Below are 20,657 nucleotides of genomic sequence, written 5' to 3'. Positions count from 1 at the left end.
GCAGCACCTCCCCGCTGTTCTCCAAATACACGTCCTTGATGGGAGATTGTATATTCGGAGAACAACGGGGAGGTGCTACCGAAACTCTATCTCGGATCGGAGTAGACCATGGATACTAAACCCACCTACACATCCTCGGGTTGTCCAAAAAACGTGGACAATTCGAAACAGATACGGTTATAGATATGCAAAGATCTGCATATTTCCAACCGTATCTCTTTCGAACGGGAGACGCCTACCTAGGTAATGTGATATACGAACATCTTACGGAAAGAGAGGTGTAGGATGCCTCACCTTGCAATCCTGCAAAGTGACGAGTCGTGGACGGTAACGTAGTCTCTCCTGCAAGAAAAGAAATATAGAACTGTCAAGTCGTAATTTTGGCAGCACCTCCCCTGCACAAGGAGGTTTCTAAAACCTGCATCAAATCAAACAACATGATGGCCGACAACCACATCCACTCCAATTTAACGGCACAATGGCCGACAACCACACACAACTCAAAAGGAAGCAAATAATCCATACATCATTCATCCTCTTCTAATTTTTAAAAGAAACTCCTACCACCTCCCTAGTCATCCTACCCTTTTATAATTTCTAATTTTTTTTCAAATTTCTAATCTACAAGTCCTTTTCTAATTCATCCTATCATTTTCTAATTTCTAATTTATTTTCTAATTAATTTGAATAGCAAATATTGAAAAATTACCAGCTGAGAGCGGCGAGAGGGCGGGCGGGGCACGCCGGGGGCTGAGGGCACCGGTCAAGGGGGCATGCGGGGCCAGGCGCCGGGGGTGCCGCTGATCGGGGCGCGTGGTGCAGGGGCGTTGGGGGCTAGGGCGCGGCCGGGGCAGGGGCGTCGGGGGCTGGGGTGCGGCCGGGGGTTGGGGGCTGGCAGCCGGGGGCCGAGCGGGGCGCGACGCCGGGTCCGGGGGGTGGCGGCTGAGGGTTACGTGCGGCCCGGTTGTGGGCGGGAGGCGTGTGGGTGTGTGCGTGTGTGTGTGAGTTAGGGCGGGACGGCCGGCCCGGGTGCTTAACTTCCAAGCTTTGTCGAGTGCCAGATCACAGGCACTCGGCAAAGGCCCTATTTTAAATTTTTTTTGGATTTTCAAACGGTGTCACCAGTGGGCCCACGGAACATTTGCCGAGTGTTTCGATGTGACACTTGGCAAACAGCGTACTTGCCGAGTGCCTCGATGCGACACTCGGCAAGTAGCGTCCTTTGCCAAGTGTTTCGACAGGACACTCGGCAAAGTACGCTTATATTTCATGTGTAAACTTTGCAAAAACCTAGTCAAAATCACTAAACAATGACTATTTCATTTTTCTACTCATATTATTTCATTATTTCATAGATTTATAGCTCAAATTGAATTTATATCTATTAAATTTATATAATTGCAATTAATAAATAAAAATTATCAAACGGATCCGAAAAATTCCCAAAATTTGACATGAACCAATCTATGTTGTCTATGGCCATACAAAAAATTTTGAACTCAATCCCAAATTCAAGTATCAATTCAACTCAAAATCTTACCGGATCCTTCCAACTTCTATGAATCCTCTCCGGAGATGCTTCGATTTCTAAGCATCATATGTCAAAATTTGTGTGAAACCTTCTCAATTTTTTACCACAGCCTCTATATATGAAATCATGGCATCTTGGCAAATCTCGTGATTTTCAGACTTTGTTTGTATTTTTGAGAATTAAAAAATCATTTGGCCACACGTTCGTGGTCGTGTTTTCTTAACAAAATGTTCGAAATTTCTTTTCATTTCCCGGATGAGACCTCAATTCGGACTCATTAACACGAATATGATTTTTCCACTCATATTATTCCATCATTTGCAGTTCAAATTTGACTTAAATCAACAAATTACTCTAAATGAAATTAATTCATTAAATATAGCAAACAGGTCAAGAAATAGACCACCTTCTAACATGCAGTGCCAAATGTCATACGTGGGGAGTACAAAAAGTGTGGAGGGTGGAGGAGGGAAAAATTGTTTTGGTTTTGCCGAGTGTCGCACAAAACACTCGGCAACCATTCATGTTTGCCGAGTGCCGGAGAAAACCACTCAGCAAACACATGTCTTTGCCGAGTGTCGACCGCGGCACTCAGCAAACTTGTAACTTTGCCGAGTGTCTGCAACGGACACTCGGCAAAGGACTAACGTCCGGCACACCCCCCTAACGGATGCCGCACGTGCCGGTCATGTGGTTAAGATTTGCCGAGTGTTAGTTGTTTTGCCGAGTGTCGGTTACAAGTTTGCCAAGTGTTTTCAGTTTGACACTCGGTAAAGAGGATTTATGCCGAGTGTATAATGTTTGCCGAGTATTTTCAGTTTGACACTTGGCAAACACCTGCTTTGCCAAGTGCCCGAGATAAAGCACTCGACAAATAGAAAACACTCGGCAACTTTACTGTTTCCGTAGTGAAGTTTAAGGACTGTCATGAGCATTTTGAGAGTACTGGTATCAGGATAAGAATTCGGAACAAATTTATGCTGCTAGTGAAATTTACTCTTAACTTAATCACCTGAGCGAGTTCTCTATTCAGTCAACAATTTTATAGCAATATCGTATTAAGCTATAAACTTATCTCGTATATATTGACATTGAGGTTATGCATCGAGCCATTGAGGTTCGAAGCTTGAACACCAACGCGTGTATAACTGAATATAGTACACGTCATGTATTTCACGGTGTCAATATGCATAGTGGTCAGTGGAGACTGGAGAGTAAACAACCACTAGACTCGTCATCCTTCTTCATTTTCATGGACGTTCACCGACTAGCTTCTGCTCCGCATGCTCGCGCCCATAGGCGCCACCGGGTACGGTGTAGAAGGCAAGCACTGTGGCGGCCGCGCCGCAGCAGAGTACACCTTCGCGGCGGCCGCCAAGTACGCCATCATCGGACTCGCCGGGTCGCCCGCCTGCACCGGCTGGGCTCCCTCGATCCGTGCGACGAGGTCCGGGTGAACGACCCCGCCGAGCTTGTAGGAGACGTTCAGCACGCCCTGGGGCTTGCGGGAGCCGATCCTGCGCACCGGGAAGCACGCCGCCGTGGCCTCCGTGGGCCCGTCCCCGGCGCCGGCGAGCACGTCGGGGAGCGGGATGAGCACCTCGCCGACGTCGCGGTCGCCGCCGAGGGCGCGCTCCGTGCGCAGCAAGACGCGCACCACGCCGCAACCGGCGCCAGACGCCGGGACGGTGATGAGGACGGTCTGGTTCCAGGTGGGGTCGCGGCCGCCGGCGCGGTCGGTGGGGACGCGCTGCCTCGAGCGCGGGTCACCGGCGAGGTAGGCCACTGCGTAGATCTCCATCTTGGAGACGAGGTTGACGGAGCGGAGGTCCCGCGCCGAGACCAGCGTCAGCTCCAGCGTCCTGCATGCCATGGCCACCGCCGACCGCCGAGACTCCACTCCCCTACCACGCGTTGAGCAGCTGCTCGTCGTCGTGGTCGTGGGCTCGTGGCTGCCTTGCTCCGTGTGTGCGCGCATTTATGGAGGTGGGCGGGCCCGCGATGAGTTTCATACACGAATTATTTTATTTTAAGGGATACATGGAATAAACAATTTCCTTCATGGATAAGAGAAGATTGAGGGGAGAAATAAACAAATTTTCTCCTCTTGAGGGCAAATTGGATTAATCCCGTATTTGAAGACTTTGCTTTTTGTTTGTATACGAAGATGATCACTTGTGCTCAAATCTTGGCCGTCCAACGTATGGCCATATGGCCAAGTAATAAGCTCAAGAAATGGTAATATTACCGGAACGGAGGGAAAAGAAATCAATAAGCATATGTCACTGAGGTATTGAGGGCTTTTAGTTATTGGCAGCAGCATCGTTTGACCATTTGGTAGTGCGCCATTTCGTTGCAGCCCAGCCAGTGCTTTCGATCGACAGGGCAAAGAAGAATGGGAATCCACAGCAAAGCATTGCTGCTTATTTTTGGATGATTTGCTCGGATACTACGGAAGCCTCTGGAACGGCACACGTTATTAGCACATTGCTCCACAAGCTATATTTAAAATTAACACGGCATCAAATCTCTAATCACTCAGATGCAGAGGCGGGGGCAGGATCTGGACTATGGGTATTCAAAATTGGAGATGGCAAAAAAAATTTTGACAGAATAAATTATAGTTTCATAACACAGAATTAAGTGGTAGCATCATTGATTAATAAAATTGATCACAAATTAAAATTGTCCAGCTACTAATGATCAACACATCAAAGTGGCAACATGTGAAATAAATAGAGGCTAAAACAACAAAATGGTAACAAAGATTACAACTTACAAGCTATAGGACAACTTTCCGTTCTACCATGCTTTGAAAATGAGCGATGATGTCCTTATCCTTAGCTTGCAGGAAGAATTCCCTTTCAATCAATGTCACCAAGCAACCATTCAAATATTTCTGCCCCATCTTACTTCTTCTCTTGTTCTTTATCAAATTCATTATAGAAAAGACCCTCTCAACACCAGCCGTTGCAACAGGGAGAACTAGCACCAATTTGAGAAGTTTATAAACAATTTCATACCGAGAAACCTTTCCTTGTTTAACTAGCATCATAGACAACTCTGCTAGACTTCTCAAATTTTTGAAGTTTTCATCATTTCTGACATCATTGATATAGTGGTGCAACTAAAAATGAAGCTGGTGTATTTCTTGAAATTCAAAGTCATGTGGATAGAACCCAGCAAGCTTAACCAAGTTCTCAACATTAAAAGCAGAAAAGGAATTGGCTGGACTGAATGATGCCATGCATCTAAGTAGCTCTGTGTTTACCTCATCAAACCTATTATTAAGCTCTTGAACTTGTCTATCAATGACACCCAAAAACATATCAGCATGAAACCGGTGATAATTAATAGCACCTCTGTAGAACTGCCTTGATCTTTGCATAGGAATATACTTCCCATTCATGTCAACAACTTTAACATTGTGCTTCTCACAAAAAGAAGTGACCTTGGTAAGGAATTCTTGCCATCCAGAATCTTGTCTCAAAACATCCAGTTCTACCTTTGTGAACTCCAGAAGATCCATTGCATTTACAATATCTTGCTCCCTCTTTTGCAAAGCATTGCACAAGTCATTTGTGTATCCAAATATTTCATTCATCAAGTGTAGCAGAAAAACAAACTCAAAGGATTTAAATACTGTGAGCATAGTTTGAGCTCCATTAGCCTCAGCCCCTTTACTTTCATTCCCAATCCTAAAGAGAACTTTCTTGATTGAAGGATACAAGAACATAACATGCATTACAGTTCTGTAGTGAGATCCCCATCATGTATCACCTAGCCTTGCTAAGCCCATCTCTTGATTCAATCCTTGCCCGGTTTCAATTTCACCCAATTTCAATGCTTCAATCATGTATTCAGCTTGAGCAATGCGAAGCATGCGGGTCTTTTTACAAGACATCCCTAGAACATTCAACAAATAAGCAAGTTGCCCAAAGAACCAATCACAATCAGTATTCTCCTTAGCAACTGCTACAAGTGTTAGTTGAAGTTGATGGGCGAAGCAATGAACATAATAAGCAGAAGGGGACTCATCCATAATTAGTTTCTTCAAACCATTAACATGACCCTTCATATTACTAGCTCCATCATACCCTTGACCACGTACCTTGGATAGGGGCAATTGATATTTGATAAGCAAGGATTGAATTGCTTCTTTAAGGGTCAATGATGTAGTATCTTCAACTTGGACAAGACCTAGAAACCGCTCAACTGGTTCTCCTTTTTTATTGACAAAACGCAAACAAAGAGCCAATTGTTCCAGTAGGTATGCATCACTTGACTCATCAGCAAGAATTGCAAAACACTCATCACCAAGTTCGTCAATGATAAATTTAGTTGTTTCATGAGCACAAGCATCAATGAGTTGTTTCTGGATCTTGTGATCTATCATCTGACAATTTTGTGGTGCATTCTCTAGTACCACCAGATTAACCTCTTCAAAGTTTCCTGCTAGCCATGCTAAAAGTTCCCGAAAATTCCCCTTGTTGAGTGAATCCTTTGTTTCATCATGACCCCTAAAAGCCAACCCTTGACGCAACAGAAATCTTATGCACTTAAGTGACCATGTCAAGCGAGCTAGATACTTAGTCTTGAACTGTGCAGTGTTTGATGCAACAGATTCACAGATTGATGCCTTAGGTCTTGTGAACAATCTATATTTCTCTTCAGCTTCACTATGAGCACTATCGATAGCACCAACATGCCTATGAATTCTCTTTTTCATATTCCAATTTCTAAACCCTTCAACAACAAAAGCATCTCCACCAGGAAATTTGCAGTTATCTTTGAACAAATAGCAAACAAAGCAAAATGCAGCATCTTTATCCACACTGTACTCAATCCACTTAAATTCAGCAAACCGCTTATGTTAGAAGCTACGCATACCTCCACAATCATGTTGCGGAAAAGCATCCCTCTTCATCTTTGGTTGACATGGCCCCAATGCAATGTATGCCCTTCTAACTGAATCTTGGTCATTGACATCATAGCTTGAGATTGGAGCCCTCAATCCAGGATCATGCTCAATGCCATAATCATTCTTGTCTTCATCACTAGAATCATTTTCTTCCACAGGTATGGATTCACCATCTTCTGTTGTACCGTTCTCTGGAGGCTGGTTGGATCTCATTGGTTCATGTGGTACCGTGCTTGTTTCACTACCACTCTGCCCTTGGAATAACACTAGTTGCATTTGGCTTTCATTGCAAGATTGATTAACATTCTCCGGTTCAGGTTGTCTCTTCTTTGCAGCAGCCCTTGCCATGAAAATCCTCAAATCAGTAGCGGCACTACCCTTCCTCTTCATGGTTCAAACCTAAAAGTTACACAATTTCACATTGAACTAAATTCATGAGCATCCACATTTTGCAAGTTGATGTGCTATCCTAATTTGACAAACAATTGAAAATGCTCACCTCAATTTCACAAACAATCAGGAATAGCAGTTCACAAAATCCTCAAATCAGTAGACAGTAGGGGCTCGACTCGACCGACTGGACAAAATCCTAAAATCCCCAGCCGCCCACTGTAGCACGCTGCGCGTGCGCGCCCGCCGCCGCCCGGCCGCCGGCCTGTGCCCGTCGGCCGCCGCTCGGGCGCTCGGCTCCAGGCGCAGGTGGCCAGGCCGTAGAACAGGCCGTGTGCGCACTGCGTCTGCGCAGGCCCTCGGCCGCTCGGCGGCTCGGCCTTCCTAGCCCAGTAGCCCGCCAGCCGCAGACTTTCGCCGTCCGCCGAGCGCCGCCACTGCCGATCCGGCGCCGCCGCCGGACGCCGCCGCCGCCGCTCGGCTCCAGGCGCAGGCGGCCAGGCGCCAACCGTGCGCGCGGCCGCGCGGCGCGTGCAGGCCGCAGCCCGCCCGCCGCCTCTTAGCCCGCCAGCCGCGGCCTCCCGCCGGTCCGCCGTCGCCGCCCGGCTGCCGGACCTGCGCCCTAGCCCCTAGGGTTCGCGCCGCACCCGCACGCAGACCTGGAGCCGTGGATGTCGATGTGAATGTGCGTGTGAATGTGCTCAGTTGCTCACGCGTGGGGTGGGCCGGTGGGGGACTGGGCCATTGGGGGCAATCGAGTGAGCATGCGCGGGATGGGCCGGATGGGCCAGTTGGGCCAGTCGCAGGCCAGATGGTTTGTGTATTTTTGTTTTTTTCATACATATACCTAAAATACACTATATATATGAAATTTTTGTGCAAAAATAATGGGTATTCAATTGAATACCATTGAATCTATGTGGGCCCGCCCCTGCTCAGATGTGTCTTTACGACGCACCCACGTACGTCGGTGCACTACTGGCAAAGCGCATTTAGTACTGGATTCAAACCCTCTTCAGTACTATTTGTGCAACCGGTACGTATTGCTAAGTCGATACTGAAAGGGATCCTTTAGTATCGGTTGGAGAGACCAACCGGTACTAAATTCTTTTTTCTTTTCTTATTTTCTTTTCTATTTCTTTATTCTATATTAGTATTTCGTATTTATTTTCTTTACGTATGCTGCTCTAATACACTAATATATATAAAGTTGTATTTAATTTATAATATTACATTTGAGATAATATTATACATAGATATATTATGCATACACATGTATGAATAATATTACATTGAATCAACTTTTCAAGTTCAACATTTTGGATCAACTATTCTGAACCCGAGTCCGGATGATGATGCAGATTTAATCCATCATTATGGAACTCTCCCGCTGAATTTACTACCTTGTCTAGAAGAAATCCACTGAGTTGTTCTTGAATTGCCATGATTTTTTCCATCTCGAGAAGTTCTTCCTTCATGTGCATAATCTATGTCATTAGCAAAGGTTATTATATTAGATCAATGGATCTGCACAATTAGAACTAATTTATTGTTAAGAAATTTGTATACGTACTCTGAATTCGTGGTCAGTTATACGCTTGGGACGTACAAAGCCATAGATGAACTCACATACGTAGTATCTGCATAAATTATTCCTCGGATTCTATCTCAAACACTATATATATGGGCAAAAGAATTTATGAAGTATTTGTTGTGTTGAAGGAAGTGACATGAGATGTGCAAATTCAATACATACCGGGAATTCAGAGTGGATATGAAGTTGCTCCTTGAGTGATGTACCCCATAGAGCGTTTGTCTGCGTTGTACATCCATTGCCGATTCATCTACAAAGTTAACGAACCAAAAATTTTCTGATCATGCATATAATTATGAAGCATAACAAACATCATACAAATCTCATAACTTCTTATCACTGAGTACCATCTAGGAGGACTTTAAGCATCCTTGGGCGGCGAAGATGAAGGTTTAGCTGACCCATCCTCATCCTGTGGTTTATTTGTGCTTTTTGTAACGGTAGTACTCAATGAACCTGAAACCCCCGGGACTGGCGGTGGAGCATCACGACCACCAAAGTTCCTGACTCACCGCAACAGTATCTTCATAACACCTTTCCAAATAATGAAGTATTATTCTCTTCCCACGTGCTCATTTTTTTGGCTTTTCATGATGGCCAAGTATGGTTTCCCCCTTGCCGCGAGAGGAACGACCATTGCCACTACCCCTAGTAGCAATAGCCATCTCTATGCACCACAATTTATTTAGCTCATATTTGCAAATAACTAAACTATGAATAAATTATATTTTTTCCGCAAAATTTATTTAGCTCAAACATAACATCGGCTTGTCAAATACGCTTCCTTTACATCTACTACGTCCACATTGGCTAATATAGCTGATTGTCTTTTGCTCGTGTCGGCAGTCTTGCCGATACATCCTGTGGAGCGATTCGAAACGCCAGTCGATTTGCTATTGTATTTGACATTTTACTTGTCCTTGTCAATCAACAGATTAGATTGACTGGCACGCCATGGATCGATAGGGCTACAACCTGAACAGGAGCGAAGCAGATTCTCCTAGGTTTCGTCTGTTAGTGCGCGGGAGTCGTCTCTTGATTTTTGCGTCAACACATATAAATGAAAATTTTCTCCATTGTAGCTTATTCTAAAAATGACTAAATACATACCTCCATTTAATCTTATTATCTCTATGTACCATAGTTTATCTCGCTCATATTTACAAATGACTAAAATATGAACAAATTATATTTTTCCCACAATTTATTTAGGTCATATTTGTAAAGGATTAAACTATGAAATTATTGTTCTAACCTCATATTGATTAATTTCTTTGACTAATATGAAACATAGCATTCAAAAATTATGCTCAAACATATATAACACATGCATATAAATAAAAAATTTCTCCATTATACCTTATTCAAAAAATCACAAAGGGAGTATGAAGTTTCTAACCTTTAGAACACTTGAGTGAAATTCCCACGAAATAGTCAAAAATCCGGTAGCACCTCCCCTATTTCGCCATGAACGGATGAAGCCTGAGCTGGAGGAAATGGCTCGGCTGGGCAGGAGGAGGAAGACACTTGATTTGTAGGAGGGAAGTTAGTACCGGGTGGAGGCTTCAACCGATACTAAAGGTTGCATATTACTACCGATTGAAGCCTCCACCTAGTACTAAAGGGGATCACAGGGGCCTTCTGAAGAACTAGCTGTTAAACCTAGTACTAATGCTCACATCAGTACTGGGTCAAAAACCAACCGGTACTAAGCCTCGGGACGAGTGCCGAGTTTTCCAGTAGTGGTGGTTGTAAGAGTGGTGGGTGCGTTTGAACCTTATGCAGTTGTACTCCCATAAAAGTCACTAATTGATACAAATGCTAAAGTACATTGTCGCTGCTAACAGAATGCTAACAGGGATTTCACTATTCTTTGGGATCATGCCGTTAACAGACATGTGATGAACTCTCATCATTTTGGGGAAATAGGAAAAGCTAGCGCATGATAGTTAGGACCTGCATGATAGTTAGGACCTGTTTGGCTCCCACGTGCTAAAGTTTTGTACCTATCACATCGGATGTTGGGATACTAATTAGGAGTATTAAACATATGCTAATTACAAAACTAATTGCACAGATGGAGTCTAATTTGCGAGATGAATCTATTAAGTCTAATTAGTCCATAATTTGATAATGTGGTGCTACAGTAACCATTTGCTAATGATGGATTAATTAGGCTTAATAGATTCGTCTCGCAAATTAGTCTAGGGATTCTGGAATTAGTTTTATAATTAGCTCATGTTTAGTCCTCATAATTAGCATCCGAACATCCGATGTGACACAGTTAAAATTTAGTACCTAGTATCCAAACACCCCTTTAATTTATTTCACCCTTCCCCTGCTTCACTATGCATGCCCAATGACAGTAAAGAGTCCACAACAATGGCATGGTTCGCTTTATTTTTTTAGGATGAACCGTATTTGCGGGGTCGTTTGGAATGATGCTAAGGGCAGTCTCAGTGGTGGTCCATTAAATAACATGCTACATCAACAATTTTGCTAACATGGTAATATCATTATAAGGAGAGAATATCATATGTGAGAGGAATTTCATCACTATAAACTCGGCAGGCATAGTTACCAAGTTCTTAGCCTGGGTAACTGTGATATGAAACTATGCATTGAGACCACCTAGTACCAGCGTTACCAAAATTTTGGTTGTTGACTGGAAACTTGAGAATACGTTAGATTTTGGTCGTTGACTGGAAACTCGAAATACATTTGGATTGGTACCTATCATTGGAAATTGGCAAGCCAACACCGTACACTTGCCTCCCGTTGTTTTTTGCGCCAACGCACGGGTGAATCGCGGGCGAGCGAACCGGCACTAGTAGAGAACTCGCCTTTAGTCCCGGTTGGTAGGGTGCATATCTTCCGAAAATCCATCCGGGATAAACCAATCGAGACAAAAGGGGGATCTTTAGTCCTGGGTCCTTCAACCGGGAGTAAAGCCACCCTTTAGTCCCAATTGGTAAAACCAACCAAGATAAAAGGGCCTGCCACGCCAGGCACGGGGTAGGCCCTTTACTCCCGGTTGGTAAAACCAACTGGGACTAGTCCTACTTAAATTTCAGGCGCACGCCATGCAGGCACCTGCATGGCGCCTGTAATTTCATGCATCACGTACGTACCCGACCTTTTGTTAACCTTTAGTAGTTGAGACTTTTTTATAATGAAATCAACTAGTATTTAAATGAATGAAATTAGTAATTATACAATTACTATATATATATACACAATTCTTAGTATATATATACAATTCTTAGCATACTATACAAATTGATCTTAGCGTGTATTATATATACAAATCAAACTATATATCTACAATCTTCCCGTCGAGGTGTTGCTCGGAGTGTCTAAATTTCGTTCATCGTAATAAAATTCTCCTTGTGGATTTACCACCTCGTCCATTAGGAATCCAATGAGACCTCCACATATTGCCGCTACTCTTTTCTTCTTCAAGAGTCCTTATTGAATATTTAACATCTATAATTTGGAAATATGTGAATGTTACACGAACAATTAAATATAAGGAGCTAGAAAATAATTAACTATTAATAGTTTTATTTTACGTACTTTAAAGTTGTGCGGCGTCATCTTTAGTCCCTTGGGTCCCATAAAACTGTGCATGTGCTCACAGATGTAGTAGCCACATAGATTATTCCCGGGTTCCTGTCTTAAGCACTTCAGTGAGGAAAAAATAAGTTATGAACTATTCATGTTATACAATGTACAAAATGTGCAGACTTCATACGTACCGGGAAATATGTGTTCCATGTAAGTTTTTCTTTGAATGGACCTTTGTGTGTCCTCATGAATTGTTTCCATGCGCTGCAGATTAGAATAATGAATGATATAGTGTAACTGGGGTAAAATTAAGGAAACAAACTTTTGCATAGAGATAAAGGTCCAGAATTATTACAAGCCTAGCATGTCTTGCATGTCTCGGTACTCCACTGGATCTTTCCTCAACGAATCGAAGACAGTGACGTGGTTTCTTTCAGGCTCAATTATAATGAGGATCCATTGGAAGATGCGTACGTAAATGTTCATACATATTAGAGCTCACTAACATTAATCAGGTAAGGAAAAAGAAAATGAAAGTAGACGGTATACACACACTTACTTGAAGTTGTATGGAAGTAGTATGAAATCCTTGAATTTTCATTTGTCTAGAAAATTGTATACTTCCACCAAGATTTGTTTTCCGGCGATACCTGTATCTATTTTTTGTTAACTACGGATGGATCCATGAAGCCAATATGTAGGTACGCTTCTTGTCGGCACATTTGAATTAGCATCCTACATAAAATGGAAGACGAAGTTAGTATGGTGACACACGCAAAAAAAAATAATGATATGAGCCAAAATTTACATGTAGATAAACGGATACTTATAGAACCTAGGCGCTGATTAGAGAGACGTCCAGAGCATCATGATGGTACACTTCATATATATCCTTGAATTCTAGCCACATATCTTTCTCACCATCGCCGTAAAAATCTATCGGTTTTACCTTAAGGCCAAACATCTCCCTCGAGTCAGCGGACACCTTCATGTACCATTGATGGAATTCGTACATCTTTGTTGATAGCTTTCGTACCAACTCAGGCCTTACTAGAGACTTGCCTAGCTCAAAGGTCCATCTCGGTTCAACTGGCGGTGCAGCTGGTCGCTCAACTTGCCCTAAACATTCATCAAGTCCCATACCTGTTTCTTCCATGAATTTTAATACTTGTGGTTGTTGATCCAAGGGCATTGCTGCTATCTTTTGAGTGTCTTTTTCTGGTAGATGCCCAAGGTCGGGGACAACACCACTGGAAGATGACTTTCCTTTCCTTTCGTCCCTTTCATCAGCCTTGACTAAAGCCCATTCGTAGTTTGATAGTAGTGGTATCCTCTTCATGGCTCCTTCTTCCATCCTGATAAAAAAATTTAAATCTCTTCAATTTACTGGCAGTGGCTCCATCTCCCTTGCTTTTTTTCTTCAGCTTGTTTCTTGAACCACTCACTGGCCTCTGCTTGGATTTTGGCCCACTGTTCCGCATGAGTCATTGCCTCCCAGCGTTCCTTACGAGTCACTTCAGGCTCCTTTCTTTTCTTCTTTCGCTCTCTTGGTTTAGGAGGCGGTGGTCGCGACTTCTTAAGTGGTGCTGCAGGTTCCTTCATCGGGGCTGCTCTTAGTCTTGGCAATGGTGATCGGGGAGGAGCGTTGCTATTGTCGTCGTCGCTCCCACCACCAGGATATGGTGGAGATGGAGACCTTGATCGAGTAAGAAGCGACGGTCCTGGAGCAGGTTGTGCAGGAGATGGCGGTCTTGAGCTTTGAGGAGAAGGTCGCTGCTGGGAATCTGCGGGGAGTGGTCTTGAGCTATGAGGAGATGCCTCCGTGCCGGAACGATTATGTAGCATTTGCACCATAGAATGATCCCATGAAGCGCATCTCCTAGTGTCCTTTCCCCATCGCCTCCTGGGAGGTTGAGCTCTAGGCCTTCATATTGGCTATCAACAAGCTACTCTACGCCGACGCTAGTGTAGCTAGGTGGAATCTCCATGCCATGGCTTATCTGCCCTGCTAGGATTGGTAACGCACTCTCTTATGCCACTTGTACATATAGCAGAAGTAAACAAGTTATTAAACTCCGATCCCGAGACGTGGATCAATTGAGAAGATTGCATAAATATTATGTATAAGTATACCTTAATACTGATGTTGCCGACTGGTGTATGCAACTTACATGAGGTGCATTGTGTGATGGCATCCACAGCGAACCGTTGCTCGTCCGCAGGTAATCTGGGTGTCTGTGCATCGAGGAGCCCTATAGAAGCACAACTACTCAAGAGGCATTGAGAAGGGCTGGTGAAGTTTGGATTCGGCAATGCTCCAGATTGGGCCAACTCCACAATTGCGTGGGCCACTCGACAATTGCTTTTCTCCAACATTCTTACTCTTGTGAATGCACTTTGGATTCTAGCATCTACCACCAGCTCTGTTCGATCTGTTCCTTTCTTCGCTTGCGGCTTCTGTACGATGCGTTGTCGCCTTGGAAAGCAAACTTCCACGGAATTACCCCAAACCCTCGGCAATGTCCTGGGTGCTCGGGATTACCGAGGGCTAATGTGAGCTCATCATTCTCTCTGTCCACCTTCAACCTCCCAGCCTTAGAATCTTCAATGTTCTTTATAAGCCTTTCAGCCTTCGGACTATTGTCTCATTGAATATCAACGTCCCATCCTCTTGGCTCAGGGAGCCTCCATGAGCGTAATACCAATTTTCCGATCGTTCAGGCCATTCAATAGTTGCTAGTACGATATCCCGATCGATCAGGTCTTGTTCCATCTTCTTCCATCTAGGAATTGCTGTGCCATAACCACCTCGCCCTAGACGATGATGGTACTCCTTCTGACCAGCATTTGTAGTGTTGGTCTGGATCTTTTTCACACCATCTTCTCTCCTCTTGTATTCGACAAATGCCTCCCAGTGGTCCCTCAACTTTGGCCACACATTGAAATCTGGAGTTCGGCCCTTCTTAAGGTAGTTGGCATCCAACATCTTCTTCAATGTCTGAAATTGTGTAGCCATCTTCTTCAGCATCCACGCTTTCACATCCTTTTCAACATATCATTCAGGAAATGTGAAATGTCTCTTGACATCTTCCCACAGCATATTCTTTTGTGTATCCGAAAGCACGTACGGATTAGTGCTTTTGCCCTTCCATTCCTTGATGCTAATAGGCACGTTGTCCCTTACGATTGCCCCAATCTGACTCACGTACTTCTTTGCTACTTTTTCGAGAGCAACTGGCCTGCCCTCTTCTGTGACTTCCGTGATGACAAGCCTTCCATCCATCACCCTTGTACGACCTCGGGTCTTCTGACTTTTTGTCGATCCAGAGGGCTAACAGTTCAAGATTCGTTAATTAGTATATAGTAATAACGATGGGGTAAAACAATGGAAATATATATACCTCGCTGGAACCTTCCACCACGGTAAGGTTTGCTGGGCCTCGGGTTCTTTGCCATCACCGGAACCTTCCACCACGGCAAGGTTTTGCTGGGATTCTTCATTGCCATAGCCGGACATGTTGAGGAACATGTCCGCCTAGGTGCACTCTTCATCTGTGTACGATATGAAAAGGTTGGGGCCACTAAATTCCTACTAGTAATTTGTAATAATTTCTGCCAAATTTATACAAATTTCTACTAATTATACTAAGTTTCAACTAATTTCCTATTGATTTTTTACTAATAGTAGAACTAATCTACTGATTTTCTACTAATATCCATTGATTTTCTAAATAAAAAATAAAAAAGGCCCTTGCTGACACAAGCCGTTCGTTCCCAGCGCTAGGGCCGGCAGGGATCGGTGCCTAGCTACTGGGGCGATGAGGCCGTACGGCGGCTAGGGTGGCGGGACGGCGGCGGCCGGGGTGGCGGAGTGGCAATGCGCACGCCGATGGAGGCGGGAACGGAGCGAGGTGGCCGCGGCGATGAGGGGCGGAGGCGGCTGGCGATGAGGGACGGAGGTGACACGACGAACGAGGGTGCGGCAGCAACGAAGGAGGTGGCGTTGAAGGAGGTGGCGACGAGGACGGAGGCGGCGGCGACGAGGTCCAGGGGACATGACGGAGGAGGAGGCGGGCTGGGGCGATGGAGGAAGAGGTGGTCCGTGCGCGGGCGAGGCGGCCGGGGCAGCGGGACGACGGCGGCCGGGGCGATGAGCGATGAGGACAACGGCGGCCGGTGAGGGAGGCAGACAGGCGGCGATGGAGCAGGTGGTAGGGCATGGGATCTTGGCGGCGGTGAAAATTTGGCTAAGTGTAACTGGCGCGGTGGGAGGGTAGAAGAGGCTACAGTTGCTTTTATCCCCCTCCCCTTTTATCCCGGTTCGTAATTGGACCCGGGACTAAAGGCCCTTTTGTCCCGGGTGCCAACACCAACCGGGACAAAAGGGCCCCCTTTTATTCCGGTTGCAAACTGTAACCAGGATAAAAGGGTACGTTCCCAGCGGGAATCGAAAACTACCCTTTTATCCAGGTCACAGTTTTCAACCACGATAAAAGGGGGGGCCCTTTCGTCTCCCGGCAATTTTTTGGAAATGGATTTTATTTATGTTTCCACTACATTTCAGGATGCAAAAACAAAAAACTTTATATATTTTGAACATGCAAAAATATATTAAATTAGCAAGTATATTGACAATAAGTATAAATGAGTCATTAATTCTATACCAGTTCTTTTAGCTTCTAAAATAATTATTTTACTGCATCGCTATGATCAAGAAATTATTCAATTAAATAATTTCAACGCGCGAAAAATTTAATTTATGTATGTGGTTAACATTGTTCATGTTTATCTAATAAATCTTCACCACAACTAATATAAGCACACATGAAATCATACATATGTTAAATTAAAAATTGTATCAAGTAGTAGATAAAGGTGAAGTAAATTTAGCGCATTACAATACAACGTTATAAAATTTCTTCTTCATGAAAGTTCCTTGATCATGATCGCGGCATAAGTACGGAGCCTCTTCTTCTGATAGCAAGATGCTTGGGTCAACTTCAACAACGAATGGAGGCATGCCATCAAACTAATCATAATCATCTGATTGGTCTGTTTTATCCTCGATTCCCACGATTTTTCTTTTACCTGGAAGAACTATGTGGCGCTTTGGCTCCCATGGCTCTTCAGGATTTCTCTTGGGTTTGCTAGACATGTCCTTCACATAGAAAACCTGATGCACATCATTGGCAAGTATGAATGGTTCATCACTGTATCCAGTCTTGCTCAGATCCACTATTGTCATTCCGTACTGATCTTTGATTACGGTAGTTAGTTTCACCCAATTGCAAAGAAATAGAGGGATGTAGAGCGGTCCGTATTCGAGTTCCCATATCTCCTGTATGAAACCATAATACAACTCCTTGCTATTGTTTCTATCTATGGCATCTATGCGGACACCACTATTCGGGTTCGTGCTTTTCTGGTCCAGGGCTCTCATGTAAAATGTAGAACCATTTATCTTGTAGCCTTGGAATTTCACGATTGTGCTAGCAGGTCCCCTGGCTAACCAAGCGAGCTGTGGGTGAATCTTAGAGTTACTCATAAGTTGTTGGCGCAACCAGGAGGGAAAAATTTTTATGTGATGACGTGTAAGCCAAGTATCGGATTTCGTCAGGTTTTTGGAAACTACCATCTGCTTGTGCTACTCGATATAGGGAGCCACAAAGGTGACTGTTGCAGAACAGTGTAGTGTGCCTTGTCAAACAAATCAGTATCATTGCTCAAACTTGATTTCCTTGCAAGGGTGTCCATTCCCCGCAGCCTCCCCTCGTGCATGAAATTGGAACCCCAATCGAGTCAATTGAGTCAATAAAATCAGCACAAAACTCGATCACCTCCTCTGTTCCACATCCCTTGGCGATGCTTCCTTCTGGACGGGCACGATTAAGAACATAGTTTTTTAGGACTGACATGAACCTCTCGAAAGGCCACATATTGTGCAAGTATACAGGTCCGAGAATACCAATCTCTTTTACTAAGTGAACGAGTAAGTGCATCATAATATTGAAGAAGGATGGTGAAAATACCAACTCAAAACTGACAAGAGATTGCACCACATCGTTCTGTAGCTTTGATCGCTTGGATGGATCGATTGCCTTCTGCGAAATTGCATTGACAAACGTGCATAGCTTTACAAGCGGCAATCAGACATTTTCTGGTAGAACACCCCTCAGTGCAACCGGAAGCAACTGGGTCATCAACATGTGGCAGTTATGGGCCTTGAGATTTGTAAACTTCTTTTGTTTCATATTTATTATTCCCTTTATATTCGAGGAGTACTCAGATGGGACCTTCGTACTGTTCAAGCATTCAAACATGTTATCCTTCTCTTCCTTGCTGAGAGTGTAACTGGCAGGACGTAAGTAGTGCTATCCATTATCTCTCTTTTCTGGATGTAGGTTATCTCGTTGCCCCATGGCTTTCAGGTCCTGCCGTGCTTCCAATGTATCTTTCGAGGTCCCATAATCACCCATGAAGCCTAGCACGTTCACACAAAGATTCTTCGTCAGGTGCATCACGTCTATTGCATTGCAGACCTCTAGGATTTCCCAATAAGGTAGCTCCTAAAATATTGACTTTTTCTTCCACATGGGTGCATGTCCGTTATCGTCGTTCGGAATAGGTTGGCTACCATGACCCTTTCCAAAGACTACATTTACATCCTTTATCATCTCGAAGGCACGCTTTCCATTACGGTGTGCAGGTTTTTTACGATCATCTGGCACCCCTTTGAAATGCATCCCGCTCTTTCTCAGCTGGTGGTGAGTAGGGAGAAATCGACAATGACCCATATAGACGACTTTCTTATAGTGCTTCAAATACATGCTGTCTGTATCGTATAAACAGTGGGTGCAGGCCCGATATCCCTTGTTTGTCTGCCCTGAAAGTTTACTCAGTGCTATCCTCATCCCACACACGTACACCTTCTTCCTTCCAAAGCTGTAAAAGTTGATCAACCAATGGTCTTAGGTACACGTCAATGTCGTTGCCGGGTTGTTTTGGACCTTGGATAAGCGTCGGCATCATAATGAACTTCCGCTTCATGCACAGCCCAGAAGGAAGGTTAAACATACATAGGGTCACAGGCCAAGTACTATGGCCACTACTCAACTCACTGAATAGATTGAATCCATCAGTACTTAAACCAAACCTTATGTTCCATGCTTCACTTTCAAAGTCCGGGAATGCTCTATCAATTGATCTCCACTGAGCCCCATCTGCGGGGTGTCTCAGCATCTCATCTTCCATACGTTCTTCTCTGTGCCATCGCATCAACTTAGCACTCACCTTTTTCCTGAACAAGCGCTCAAGCGTGGTATTATAGGAAAATACCACATCACCTTCGCGGGAACTCTCTTCTTGGGAGACTGGCCCTTGACATCACCAAGATCATCTTGCCTCATCTTATACCGCAGCCCTTTGCACACGGGACAAGCATCCATTTTCTCGTATTCATCACCACGATAGAGGATACAGTCATTAGGGCATGCATGTATCTTCTGAACCTCCAATCTGAGAGGTCAAATAATCTATTTAGCTTCATATGTTGTGGACGATAATTCATTATTCTCGGGAAGAATCTTCTTGACAATGTTCAACATCCTCTGAAATGCCTTATCGGACGCACCATTTTTTGCCTTCCATTGCACAAATTCTAGTGTCGTACCTAGTTTTTTATGGCCCTACTGGCAATCTGGGTACAACAATTTTTGGTGATCATCTATCGTGCACTGCAACTTTGCTGCTTCCTTCTTATTTTCGCAATCTCTTTATGCATCTCGTAGCACCTGACCAAGATCATCAGTATGGGTATTTTCTGCAAACTCATCTTCATCAGCCTCGCCCATTGTACTATTTGCAAAAGCTTGGCCTGCAGCCTAGTCCAGAATATTGTCATCATCCTCCTCCTTTTCGCTATCTTCCATTACAACCCCTCGTTCACCGTGCTTGGTCCAAACCAAATAGTTAGGCATGAAACCGTATCTAAATAAGTGGTTGTGAATAGTCACTAGGAATCCTTTGAATAGTCCTTCTTGTTACTGCATTGGAAGCATGGATAACATACAAATCCGTTCTCTGGCTTGTTCTCTTTGGCCACTTTGAGAAAATAATGCAATTCATGAATAAACACCTTGCTCCGTCTGTCTGCATTATACATCCATTGCCGGTCCATCTGCATCATATTATGCATGAAAATGGATTACGCGTGAAAATGGATTACACTTGAAAATTGATTACGCATGAAAATGGATTCATGATTGAAAGCATGTCAAACGTTGTAGTGCAAATAATGCTAAAAGTTTAGATATAGATAGAAATACACATATTTAAATTATAGATCCAAACAATATGATACACTACAACAAGCCATCCACTGATTATTATCTAGGAGGACTTTAAGCATCCTTGGGCAGTGAAGATGAAGGTTCCGCGGACCCAGCCTCATCTTGTGGTTTATTTGTGCCTCCTGGAACGATAGTACTAAGTGGACGTGAAACACCCGGGACTGACGGTGGAGCATAACAACCACAAAAAGGAGGTTCCTAACCTGCCGCAATAGCATCTTCATGATGTTTCTGCAAATAACGAAGCATTATTTTCTCCAACGTGCTCATTTTTTCGGCTTATCCTGAGGGCCAACTATGGTTTTC

General features: G+C 44.1%; 2 protein-coding genes across 2 annotated transcripts; both read right to left on the bottom strand.

Moving 5' to 3' along the window:
- Nucleotides 1–2,798: 2,798 nt before the first annotated feature.
- On the bottom strand, nucleotides 2,799–3,404 carry LOC101774976 (protein SRC2). The gene has a single exon (XM_004963765.2). It carries the CDS (start codon nucleotides 3,402–3,404, stop codon nucleotides 2,799–2,801), a length of 606 nt encoding a protein of 201 aa, XP_004963822.2.
- A 1,896-nt stretch (nucleotides 3,405–5,300) lies between these two features.
- On the bottom strand, nucleotides 5,301–6,842 carry LOC101774583 (zinc finger MYM-type protein 1-like). The gene is made up of 3 exons (XM_012844520.1): nucleotides 6,422–6,842; nucleotides 5,591–6,319; nucleotides 5,301–5,437 (listed from the first exon to the last, which is right to left on the bottom strand). Exons 1-3 carry the CDS (start codon nucleotides 6,840–6,842, stop codon nucleotides 5,301–5,303), a joined length of 1,287 nt encoding a protein of 428 aa, XP_012699974.1.
- Between the last annotated feature and the right edge of the window lie 13,815 nt (nucleotides 6,843–20,657).

Source organism: Setaria italica, chromosome III (assembly GCF_000263155.2).
Source record: "Setaria italica strain Yugu1 chromosome III, Setaria_italica_v2.0, whole genome shotgun sequence".
NCBI classification, from domain to species: domain Eukaryota; kingdom Viridiplantae; phylum Streptophyta; class Magnoliopsida; order Poales; family Poaceae; genus Setaria; species Setaria italica.
The sequence above is the reverse complement of the archived record's forward strand: the minus strand, read 5'-3'. Positions and strand labels throughout refer to the sequence as shown.

Excerpts from the sequence above, each read along its gene's own strand:
- LOC101774976 (XM_004963765.2), bottom strand. The coding sequence starts at position 3,404 with ATGGCATGCAGGACGCTGGAGCTGACGCTGGTCTCGGCGCGGGACCTC.
- LOC101774583 (XM_012844520.1), bottom strand. The coding sequence starts at position 6,842 with ATGAAGAGGAAGGGTAGTGCCGCTACTGATTTGAGGATTTTCATGGCA. Across the intron at positions 6,320-6,421 it reads TCCGCAACATGATTGTGGAG|ATAACTGCAAATTTCCTGGT; the intron begins GTATGCGTAGCT and ends ATTTGTTCAAAG. Across the intron at positions 5,438-5,590 it reads TATGAAGGGTCATGTTAATG|GGATGTCTTGTAAAAAGACC; the intron begins GTTTGAAGAAAC and ends TGAATGTTCTAG.